Source organism: Lissotriton helveticus, chromosome 5_1, assembly GCF_964261635.1.
Source record: "Lissotriton helveticus chromosome 5_1, aLisHel1.1, whole genome shotgun sequence".
Lineage (NCBI taxonomy): Eukaryota > Metazoa > Chordata > Amphibia > Caudata > Salamandridae > Lissotriton > Lissotriton helveticus.
The window spans coordinates 907,860,441-907,873,295 of NC_136065.1; the positions used below are offsets into that span (position 1 = coordinate 907,860,441).

Here is a 12,855-nt window from a genome sequence, read left to right on the forward strand (position 1 = left end):
TCCCCTCCCCCCAGCACAGCAGGGGGAATCGGCGCCGCAGCCAAGGGGTTAAACTCAATATACTGCTATACAAACCCTGTGAATGGTATCTTAAGTCCAAAGGACAGGATGTAGTTATTGAATATACCGCACATGTCCCGAGGTAAAACATTTGACACTGTATGCAACTCGTTTGTTCTCACCAGGATAACTTTCTCCATTTCCTTGGCCGGACACCAGTGGAACATCCCCGTTGAGTCATATTTTTTCACACTGCTATCCATGTTGTCGATCTGGTCATTGGCAGGCATTAACAGGGGGTCGTGTCTGTGAAAAAAGAAGGCACAATTGGTAACTATTGTGTGATCATGTGAGAATGATAGTCTTAATGATATATTCCTTTGCTCCAAAATGTATTTTGTGAGGTTTCACTGATTCCCCATATAGATAGCTGACGTCTACCCATGAAGTAAGGTTCTTTTCCCATTTCTATATTGTGTTTTTGCTTTACTTTTTTCTTATTGACTTTTGATGCCCTTAATCTTGGCTGGTAATCCCTGAGGCCTGGAAGTGGGATCACCAAATTGATAGGCACAGGAGTGCTAAAACTTTCTAAATAAATAATTAAATAAATGTGGTCCTCCTCCCAACATCAGCATCCTTCTGTAGTGGAGATGCTCATTAAGACTCCGACACCACCTTCGTTATCTATGCCCAACTAAATTCTCATCCCCATCTACTCACTTTGTAATCCGTAATACTTCTTTCTGTTCTGTTCAACAACATCCAGTTCTAGCGTATATGTACTAGGGGTGGGTGGAACTCATGGAGTTTGAATTCCAGAGAGTTACAGAAAACCTCGGCGAGATACTGTTTAATTTCGCCAATGGGCAAAAAATATGTAACTCATGCAGCTTGTGGCGCAATGTAGTGCCTGCAGCACGAGCAGCGCTGAAAATCAGCGTAAACTGCACTGTGCATTGCACAAGAGCGAGAGGCCATTCGAGTTGATTTGCCGCCGCTCGAGTAGAAAATCTTCTCAAGCTGCAGCAAATATACTCAAACGGCAGCCCTCTGGCCGTGCCCGTTTGCGAACACTGGTGTCCACCCGTTTTTAGAAAATAGCACTAACGGATGCCAAATCTCACTCACACTCACCAACTAACGGATGCTAAATCTCACTCACACTCACCAACTAACGGATGCCAAATCTCACTCACACTCACCAACTAACGGATGCCAAATCTCACTCACACTCACCAACTAACGGATGCCAAATCTCACTCACACTCACCAACTAACGGATGCCAAATCTCACTCACACTCACCAACTAACGGATGCCAAATCTCACTCACACTCACCAACTAACGGATGCTAAATCTCACTCACACTCACCAACTAACGGATGCTAAATCTCACTCGCCAGCAATATTTTGTAATATGTTTAAACTGCTAAAATGTGTACAGTTCATGTCTGTAAGCTGCTCTCACGGTGGGTTACAGTGCTTTATTACTTCATAAAGCTCAAACAAAGCTGTAAACGAAAAACCTGACACTCACCTCTGCCTAGTGCAAAGAACAATGCCTTTCTGTGTTGGCCTGCTGTGAATGTCATATTTTTTTACTAGGAGAGATATTCCCTAATGGTGGTTTACTTACATGTGGCTTTCGAATGCTGCCCTGTTTACAAGGTTTTCATAGATCAAAAGGTTAAGGTAGAAGGTATTATATTATGAGAAGGGTTACTTCATGATGCCTACTCGCCTCATGATGGTTAAACATGAAGAGGGGAAACCTATGGAATATCTTTTTCTGCAAAATAACACCATCAGGATGGTAATAACTCAACACACCACCCGAGTAATGTCTATTGAAGTGTGACAGAAATCTTGTTACTGAGCTAAGATTATTGACTCTGCATGAAATGACTGAATCGGCTCAAGATTGGTCCACTGAGCTAGTTAAAAAAGAAGAATTTTTTTGTTTACATGAAGGCCCTTTTGGTGAGATATGTCACTTAGGGAAATCACTATAAATCTAAATAAAAATATAGGGGCAGATTTATGTTAACTGGCGCATCCCCAGGGATGCGCCAGTTAACATGCGCCACAGTGCGCCACTGCCCCGCCACCCATGGTGCGCCGCATTTATGATGCGGCGCACCATGGTGCAAGGCAGTGAAGATGCGTGACGCATCTCTCGGCGCACGGGCGGCGCATTGCAGGAGTCATGTCGCAAGTGCGACATGACTCCTGCAATGCACAGGGCCCACCGGTTCAATGTATGGTGCGTCACCCTTACGCCTGCTTCAAGCAGGCGTAGGGAATTGACGTAGAAAGTGACTGAGTGAAATCTCATAGGTTTCACTCAGCCACTTTTAGGAGGCGTTCCTGCGCAGGAACGCCCCCCCTGCGCAGGAACGCCTCCTTATGGTGCAGGGGTTTCCAACGTGACGCATCTCCTAGATGCGTCACGTTGTAAATAGGGCACATTGTTTGCGCCGCCGTTGCGTCACATTACGTGACGCAATTGCGGCGCAAGGAGGCGCAAGAGCCTCATAAATCTGCCCCATACAGCTTAAAAAAACCACACAAAGAAATATTCATTTAATTGAAGGCTTAAATAAACATTGCAAAAGCAAACAAGGCCATTATAGAATGCAGGCACAAGCAGGAAGGCAAGGAGAAGGGTTTTGTTGCTGTGAGTGGGCCCGAAGATGTGCTCCATTGTTGGTGCAGCAGCTGCCTGGATAGTTGTGTCAGAGAGGTGAATGGGGAGTACTGGAGGGAGCCATGCAGACTGTAGCATGGGACAGTAAGGTGTAGGAGTGGGCGGAATTTGCGTAGTCGCGCTACGCAAAGCTCCGCAAAATGGTATAAAATCTCCGCGAGCACGCAAAAGTTCCATGAACACACGATATTGCTTGTTCTGCGTGTTCACAATGCTTTTTTCTTGTTCGCAAACGCTGTTTGCGTGCTCGGAGAGAAATATCTCACGAACACGCATTTTGAAAGCACGAACAAGCAAAAAATTCTGCGAAGCCGCGGATCGCGGAATTTTTGGCAATTCCGCGTTCTCCGCGGAACGCGGAATTACCCAAATTCTGCAAATTACGCGAGCGGAACGGAATTTACCACCCAGTCCTAGTAAGGTGTACAGAGAGAGGGAAGATATCACTGGGGGATCTGACGGAGAGTGGGCTGGGACTGCACAACACGCCTTACAGTGGAGCACAAGCACACAGAGGGTCTCATTTACATTATTTTGGTGCAGGGCAGCAGAGGAAGGCTTCTTGGTGATCAGCCCTGCGTCAAAACAAAAGGGCAGGAATTACGGTATCTATGAGATACAATGCATTTCTGTCCTTTTTCACAACGCTGGCTCACAAATGGCTGTTATGCGCCAAAGCAGGCACCTTTGCACCCTGTGTTGAGATCGAGTTGTGTTTGTGCAGGAAGGGACACCTTCCTCCACAAAAACTACTGGTGCTCCTACCCTGGGCAGGCACATGGGTTTGACCTATTCCCAGATTAATGCTATGTTGTAATCTGGGAATGTGTCAAAAACCATGGGCATTGAGTGGGAACACCCACCTCAATGCCCATGGCACACCTCCCCCATGCAGTGTGAGGCAACACAGCGACTTGCGCTGCGTTGCCTTTCACCATATCTATGAGGCCATAAAAAGCCACGCAGTGTGGCTTTCCATGACCTCGTAGATACGGGTAAGCCTAGTGCACCACGGGAACGTCCAGAAAAGTGACGTTATGGCAGTACATTGGGCTTGTAAATAAGCCCCAAAGAGTGAAAAGGAGAACCAATAATGGCCATACTAGGTTTCATACGTCAGTTTGGTTAAATGCTAATTAGACCAGCGGCAAAAAGATTTTTTTTTATTTTATTTTTCTGTGCTGGATATACATCACATCTAGGTAAGACTTTTATGTTTCAGGAGAGGTCATCTCATCAGTGCTTGATTTGAGCCAGTGGTTTCCGGTGCTTGGCGCTGGCACTTGACAACACAGGCACTTAGGACAGTCTGCCACAAAGTGGCGCAGTTTGTCTAATTTAGAAACGAGCACAACAAAATTGTTTACTAATTCTAATGACTAATACCTGCCTCCCAAGCCATTCTTATAGCTTTGGGACCTGGAATATCCTGAATTATCACACTTATAGGAATGTGATGGTTAGTAGTTTGTGCTGGTGCTGTCATTGGCAGTGCTGGCAGGGGCAATATGTGGTGCTAGCTGACAAGGGCGATTTCACCTATTTTATTATTTCCTAATTGAGCACTGCACCTCATGGTACTTATAGGTTACAAGGGCTTGCAATATCTGACGAACAAGGCGACAGAACACCAAAATGTCTGCTTTTACAACATACAATTTCTGACAAGGATCGTCACACAGTAAAAGCCTGAACAGGCTGCACTTTAAATATTTCAGCAATTTGCCCAAATGTATTTTGCTTTTCAGAGTTGACGTCCTTTAATGATTCAGCAGCATGTCAGTAGGAGGCAAACAGACTAGCGGATGCCCCCACTCAGAGTGGACATGCCATGAAAAGCGCAAAACAAGCCACGCCGTGGCCGCAAAAGCAACCGCACTACATGCTGCCGTCAGCCATGCCGATAAATCTTTTCCACACCATGTTACCACACCATTAATTGGTAAAGGAAACCCTTCCTGCTCCAGTGTGCTGACTCATGTTTACCCCCTCTTCTTCGCTCCTGCAAATTTTTTTCTAGTAACGGATGTAACTCTTAACTGATGTAATTTTGTAATTTTTGTGGAACCTTATATAAAGGGCTCTGATACCTCCGGGTCTAGCCAGCGCTATATACAACTCAAATAAATAAATAAATGATAGACTAAGTACACGTGCTCCAGTCCTCATATAGTGTGCCACAAAAAAAAGGATAAATGAGTGATAATCTAAATGCTGGACATTGATCCTGTACTGGTTTGCAGCATTGTTTGGGCTAAAGAGAGGCCCTTGTACTGAGGGGGAAAGAGGGGCTGACATAAACTACATAAGAGCACCTGGGTCCCACAGGAAGCGCATGGGCGTGCCTGGGCGAAGCACGGGCCAAGGGCACGCCCCCTGCGCCCTTCCGAAGCTCGATGAGGCTGGGCCTACCTTCTGTTTCATCTGTTGTCATCGCCATACCTATAACCTGGTAAGAGTTATCCTTTGCGAATGGGGAAATGGAAGGCTATTGGCGGACCAAAGGGAGGGGGCCCACAACCTTCCCTACTACAACCATCAGCAGCATGCTGGAAAGGGCAATGAGTATTGATTCAAAAGAAATTATGCTAACCGAGTGGAGACTATTATTGGAATGTGGCCTTAATTGAGAAGTCCATTTATTTAATCCTTCATTGACAGAGGGTATAATGGCAACTTGTCCTACAGGCATCACGACACAGTTAAGAACCTCCCCTGCCCTCCTTGCATTGGTGCCTAATAAAATTGTCGGCCTAACAGCCCCTCAAAGTACCACCAGTATTGTGTCAGTCCCAGAGCCAAAGACTGCTACTAAGTTCCATACAGGGGTAAGAAGACAAAACGCTGCAAACCAGGGCCAACTTACTTCGTGGTGCATTAAGCAACCTCTAACACAGTCAACACAGACTCTAGATCGCGCCGATGTACGGGTTGTTTAATCTTGATACTCTCTGTGAAAGGCTTTGTGCCATCTTAGAAGATAAACTCAAACCTATTAAGGACCAATTGAGTAACACTAAAAGTAGGGTATTTGACACTGCCCATACGTTTTCCGCCAGTGAAATTTCTAAGCTCCTACTACCACCTCCACCTAACTCTTTAAAGCCCAACGGGGCGAAAAATTCATGCCAAACTATCCTGTCTAATAGCACTTCAACCACTGGTAGCGACGGTACTAAGGAGAAACCCCCAAAAAAACAGCAAGTTAGGATCATGCAATGCTCAGTTGAAGCTCCCTCATGTAGTCCATTCGGACAATCCAATTACACAAGATAATGGCTACTTGGGCATCAGCTCAACCGATCAAAACCGGTCTGAAACTCTTTTTCGCTTATGAAAGATTACCTTGATTTACTTCCTGCATTGTGCCCATATGTTTTAGGGCTTGCAGGAGTCACCCCTCAAGGAATCCCAGGAAGAATCCAGGATTGAGTTATGCAATAAGACCATAGACTGGCTCCATAAACACAAACATTTTAGTAGTCTCCATTTCAACGAGATCCTGATGGTCCAGAGGGTAGCGTGGCTGGGCCGTTCTAAAAAGTTAATTGCAGAGGATCGTATTGTCATGAATTTTCGGAGATCTCATATTGTGAGAAACTTATTGGCTGTAAAGGCGGTTAGCAATAGTATCCAAACCAATATCTGCGCTCTTCCTTTAGACTATTTCTGTAAACCAAATGGGTAGGGCATCCATCTAGGCTACATAAGTCAAAATAGTCTTGGGTCTCATATTGCATTTAACACTAAGTTCTCTGCCTTAAGTCACCTAGAGGGTTTGGATTAACTCAGTAATGCCCAAAATGATAGAAGGGCACTATCATTGCCCTCACCTAGGAATCAGTCTCCATGCACTATCATATTTCCAAGTTCTCCCCCTGACAATGTTAGGAGTGTGGGAGACACAATGCTGTGGATTGTAAGTTGGAATGATGCTGATCTTTTAAAAAAACGAATGCCACACTATTGGCTAATGCTGGTAAGGCAATATGACATACTTCTGTTTCTGGTAACGTTGGCCAGATGTATCAAGGGTTTTACCAGTCGCAAATGGTAAAATGCCTTTTGGGATGTACCAACCCAAAAGGCATTTGCAAAATAGGTAATCGCAATTTTTGCGATTACCTATTTTGTGAATGCAGTTAGGCAATCGCAGATAGCGATTCCCTAAATGCTCTGCATTTCACAGAATGCAAAGTTGCTTTAAGGAATCACAAATTACCACCAAATTCAAGTTGGTGGTAATTTGCAAATTCTTAGAAAAATGCACAAAATTGCATTTTTCTAAGTGTCATGTGGCGCACACACATGCCCTTAGGGCATGTGTGTGCGCCACATGTGCACACTTACCTTTTTTTTTGGGGGGGGGGGTGCATCAGGGGGGCCTTATAGCACCTGGCACCCTTGCAATTGTATTCGCAATTCGCGATTACCTCTTTGGTAATCGCAAATTGCGAATGCCTTCCCATTTATTCCTATGGGCCTCTAGGCCCATAGAATAGGAATGAATGGGAATGCATTCCTTAACAGTGAATTGCAATTTCCGATTCGCTATTAAGTAATATGTGGGAATCGCTATTTTTTTTACGAAACCTACATACATTGCATTTTGCGATTCTAAAATAGCGAATCGCTAACATTTGCTATCTTAGAATCGCAAAATGCAATGTTGATACATCTGGCACTTGTTTACGACATTCCAGCAGTACCCTCCTGATCTGGGCGAGCAACTGGTGGTCTGGCCATCTGGGTGACTCTAGCAGCGGGGGGCAGCGCCAAAGTAATGATTACCAGTAGTAATAATTTTCAGGTTCTAAAATTTAAGAGAAGTATGACTTTATTTGTAATTAATTTTTGTAACAATAATTTCTGTAGCGCCCTGAACACAAATTTTTCATCTGTATTTGAATATCTTTCGGAATTACAGAACGATGTTGCTGCCCAAGCCTTATCGGCTGGTTTTTGCCTGGCAGGAGATTTTCATGCAAGACTGCCCTTAGATGTAAAGTCCCCATCTGTTTGTACTTTAACTCGTGGGAACAACCATGAAAAACATTTGTTTGGTACCAACACCAGAGGGATAGAATTCAGGAGCTACCTGGTTTCCTACGATTTACTTAATATAATGGATCTTGCCGGGGCTGTTGGACACTTGTTACCCACACAAAGGGGTAGATGCTGTGCATCTATGTTAGATTATTTATTTCTCTTACCTAATTTGGCTGATCTCGGGTTATTGGGGAACGTTTTGCCCTCAAATTATGGGTATCACAACCCACTCAAGGAAATACTTGCCTTACCCCTGAAGGATAAATTAAGAGTGGAGTGTGGAGCCAGTAACTTACACATAGGTTCTGATGACGTAAGACTGAAATGGAGAGCTATCAAGCCAGCACAGCTTCTTCACACTACAATTGGTGAGAATTTTATTCTAGTTGAAGCTTGTCTAGTCGATATTGACTCGGAACCCCAGGTGGGCCAGGCCTTAAACAAGAGGGCATAATGGATGAGCCCATAAATGAGAGGTTCAAAGAGTCAGTGGACTTACACCAGCTCCCGAGACCCTGCTGAATACTCTGTCCATAACATGAAGGCAGCAATAAGCAGTTGTGAATTGACGGTCCCGCTTGGGGTGGATGGAATATTGACTTGGTTGGTGATTTTTATCGCAGTGAACTTCCCGACACAAGCAGAACTCACCGGATTGCCCACCCTAATTTTGCTGATTACCCTGAAATTATCGTTTCAGTAAATTCAAATGTATGCTTCCATCATGGCCTGGTATCCATGTTAGATCTGCCTAAACCCTCTAAGCATTGGACGTAATTATTCATTAATTCTTAAACCATACATCTTGGACTCCTAATTCTAATACAGCGGTACGTTTTGCTCATAGTCACAACAGCGGCATCCAGATTGCACAGATACTTCTACCTCAGGTCGGCTGATCTTGAGGATATAGGCTCCAAGACCTATTCCAGGTCCAATTACACTGACTCTTTGGACCTCTCATTGATGGGCTCATCCATTATGGCCTCTTGTTTAATTGATTTCGCCTTGATCTCTTATATACAGAGCTCTTGCCCTGTCCTGATGATGACCTCAGAATAACAGAGGTCGAAACGCCGTCGACAATCAGACTCATGTGGACTCCTTTTATTCTAAATAAAACATAAGTCATATGTCTTTTTAAGTGATACACTTTTTGTTATTTCTTCTATCAAACCCCACTGCACCATCTTTTCACTAAAAGCCATGAGCACAAGTTCTTGTTAATTGACAGTATATAATTCAAGATTTTTTAGTGATTACAACTGTCTTTTTGCTAGAAAAACATTTGCCTCTGACCCTGAATACATTCATTGTCAAAAAAAAGATTTTTATACCCATTTTGTTTCCTGGCGGGGGAAACTCCAAAAGAGATGTATTTCCATGTGAACCATTGTTTAGACTAACATTTTACATTACCTTAGGTTCTCTAAATTTATGGAGTAACCTTTGCTTTTACTATACACCTTTATATGACTTGTAATTGCATGTCTTTGTAATCATGTAGCTTTGAAATTAACCTAGTTCATTGTAAAGCACTCTAGCACATTTGGGTAATGTCAGCACTATATAAAAATGCATAAATGAATAAATAAACAAACAATAAATAAATAAACGAGTAGTAAAAAACATTGTAGTTGTTGTCCCTGCATTGTTGTGCCCTGCAGGATTGGCTGACGCAAAATACAACAGTATCCCAGGCACTTTAGGAGACCCCATTCTCGATGGGCCTTTTTTGTGATCAACAGTCTCTAACAGCACCAGAGGTGAGCAGTCAAGATAGAGGAGGGGTGACGTGTTCCATTTCGCAGTTTTTCTTTCTCACCTTTTAGAGATGCAATATGAACTGTCATCTGTTAATTAAAGGCCTTTGCTCTCTCGCGCACAGCAATTAACAGCGATGCCAACACGTAGCCTTCATCAAAAGTGTTCATACAGCTGCGAAAAGCATTTAGTGGCTTGAAACACCCCCTTGACTATTTCACAATGCCAAACTTCTCTCGCGGTACTCTGGCAGCCCTTGTCACATCGCGCTCTGTTTACAACTCACAGTAGTGTAGAAAGGCAGGCAAAATGGCGGCCTTTTCCAAGGCTGTCAGCCATGTTCGCTTGTCAGCACAACTCCCCCACACCCCGCGGCTTGCCAAGTTGAGACGCGACAGGTGTCACTCTGTTCCACTATAATTTGACTGCAATTTGGCATATGTTTTCAGACAGAGTCACACTGGTTGGGCATGGTATGCGCCATTCAGAAGAACAAAGTGTCAGCATTTGTGGCTGTGTATACGTGTTGGAGTTTGGTATTTTATATATATATATATATATATATTCACTGAAAAAACCATAGGTTATAGACCATATATAGTTAGGAATTAGCATTTAAAAAACCTTATTTTACTCACACAAAACCATTGAAATTCCATATATAGTTAGTTGCACTAACTATATATCGCGCACCCGCAATCCACTGCTGATCATGTCACATATTACATCATTCATGACATGGTCAGTGACATCACTGATGACATCACTGATGACATCTCAAATGACATCACTGATGACATCTCACATGACATCACTGATGACATCATCTAGTGTCTGTGTGTTTTTGTAAAGTTTAAATATGTTTTACATATTGAAGAATGAGTGGATGTATAAGTGTCTGGATGAAGGATTTAGTAGGTGCGTGACTGACTGTATGAGTGAGTGATTAAATGTGTCTCACTGAATGCATGGGTTAGTGACTAAACTGTCTTAATTTGTGCATCATTATGTCTGTTGTTCTGTAAACTGCTGCATGTGTTGATCATTAGCTATACGAGAGGCTATATGTGTTATTAATTGGTTGCCCAAGTATTTCTATGGGAGATTGAGTTTGTGTAGGGGTGGCTGGGAGGTGTGTGACTCTGTGCATAGATGTGTGAGCAGTTTATTCACTAGGTGTATGAGTTCAAGAGTGCATGTGGAAACAGCTACATGGGCAGTTGACTGTGTGCATGAGTGTATTGATGAGTGAATGGATATCTCAATGCTACATGTCATAGTAAGTACATATGTTAAACACAGTACATGTGAGAGTTGGCATATATAAATAACTGTGCATGAGAGCCACTGAATGAGTGAGTAGTTGTATCGATCATTGTGAACTTGTATCAGGGATTGTATAAGAGAGTAAATATGTGTTAGTATATGTTTCAATAAGTAAGGTGTGTTTAACTGTATAGTTGAAGAAATGGAGGTGAGATTGTTTCTTTGCATGACTGACTGGGTGTGTGAGTAACTCCATGGATGAGTGGCAGTGTGTGAGTGTCTGTATACACTGAGTGTATCTAAGGTTATATTAGAGTCTGAAGAGGTTTATCGTATTAGCACAAGAATGATGTCAAATGAGATGTCATCAGTGATGTCATCAGTGATGTCATTTGAGATGTCATCAGTGATGTCATCAGTGATGTCACTGACCATGTCATGAATGATGTAATATGTGACATGATCAGCAGTGGATTGCGGGTGCGCGATATATAGTTAGTGCAACTAACTATATATGGAATTTCAATGGTTTTGTGTGAGTAAAATAAGGTTTTTTAAATGCTAATTCCTAACTATATATGGTCTATAACCTATGGTTTTTTCAGTGAATTTTCAAGGTTTTGTAAATGCTAATTCCTAACTATATATGGTCTATAACCTATGGTTTTTTCAGTGAATTTCAATGGTTTTTTAATAGCAAATATCATAAGCTGTCGAATGTCAAGTACGTGGTAAGTGAAAACATTTTCGTGTTTATGCACACTGATCTGCTTTGAATGGTGCCCCCCCCCCTCATTTCTATTAGGAGTACTCTCTCTTTGCAGATAGTGAAAGGTAGTTAACGCAGGCCTTTGCCCCCATTGTAATCCGTCGTGCCTGCTTCTCTCTCCATTTGATTGATTGTTATCCAAGTATTTACTGTTTTAGAATTAGTTCTCTTTGGTTCATTCTCTATTTACAAACAAACACAGAGTCGCAATACTCTGTTTAGTCTTTGCAGATAACGAAAAATCGTGTAAAAAAAAAGAAAAGGAATCGAGCAAAATCAGTAGGCCACTAATGGGATCTCTTTTTGACCTCGCTAAAATAGAAACATTAGGAACAACCCCTCATGACAAATACAAAACTAGTGAGATGAACTGAACTCCACACAATGATGGCTGCAAAACAGCTCGGCTCCGCCACCCACCCCGCCCAAAATAACGATAAAGAACGGCTGCCATGATTGGTTGCGGAATGACCACGACGGAGCTACGAAATTGTGCTGCTCTCATGCTAACCCCAGCTTCAGTCTGAAACATCCAGAAACACTGTAGACTACCAATTCGATCAGTTCCGGTAGCGCCCCAATGTAACCCGGTAGAGAAGAACTAGCCCTCCCCTCTTTGACTGATGGTTCTTGTTGCCTGTCCCTTCTGTTGTCATTTAACAGAACTATTTAGCCTGCTGAAAGGGGTTGTGTTCCGACCGCTGGTTGGTGGAGACATTTTGACTATATTCTGTACCTGCGTTGTCGCGTAATGCGTCATATGACGCGCCGCGTTAGCGCATCCGGAAGTCATCCGGGGCGCGCAGCGCGTAACGTAAGCATAACAAGTCATGTGACTTGTTAATAAAACTTTTCATTGGTTCATTTTACTTTTCTTATTGTAATGATGAAAGGCTTGGTCATATGACCTAAAAATTACGCTTTTCATTACTTCCGAACATTATTTTTTCTTAAATATATGTTATAATGTTCCAGGCTAATGTACTTTCCCGGAAATTTTACAACTGTCCTGCAAGTAAAATATATTCTTTTTTCGAGAAAAAGAGCGTTTCTTCGTCCCATGACGGAGCCGTTGAGCAAAAGAGGGTCGACCTGCTGTCTTAGTCGCCGATACGCCTGAATATGAGATTCTTATCGATCACTTTATGTTGCAGGAATAGAAAACACAACAGCCCTTGACCATTTATCTTTACTGCGTTCCTTCGTATTATACCTTTTACCCTTCATGTAATTGGTCTGCTTTATTTCACTTGCCTTTTAATGATTCTAAAACAGTCACTATTATTAAAAAACTTTA

At 42.8% G+C, this 12,855-nt stretch overlaps 1 protein-coding gene across 5 annotated transcripts in view; it reads right to left on the bottom strand.

Moving 5' to 3' along the window:
* Positions 1 to 12,855, bottom strand: part of KCNMA1 (potassium calcium-activated channel subfamily M alpha 1) — a 1,543,535-nt gene that overhangs the window by 217,516 nt on the left and 1,313,164 nt on the right. For all 5 annotated transcript variants that reach the window (XM_078643370.1, XM_078643368.1, XM_078643365.1 and 2 more), the window contains one exon: positions 183 to 306. In XM_078643370.1, coding sequence (XP_078499496.1) covers positions 183 to 306 — 124 coding nt within the window. The remainder of the gene's footprint in view (positions 1 to 182; positions 307 to 12,855) is intronic.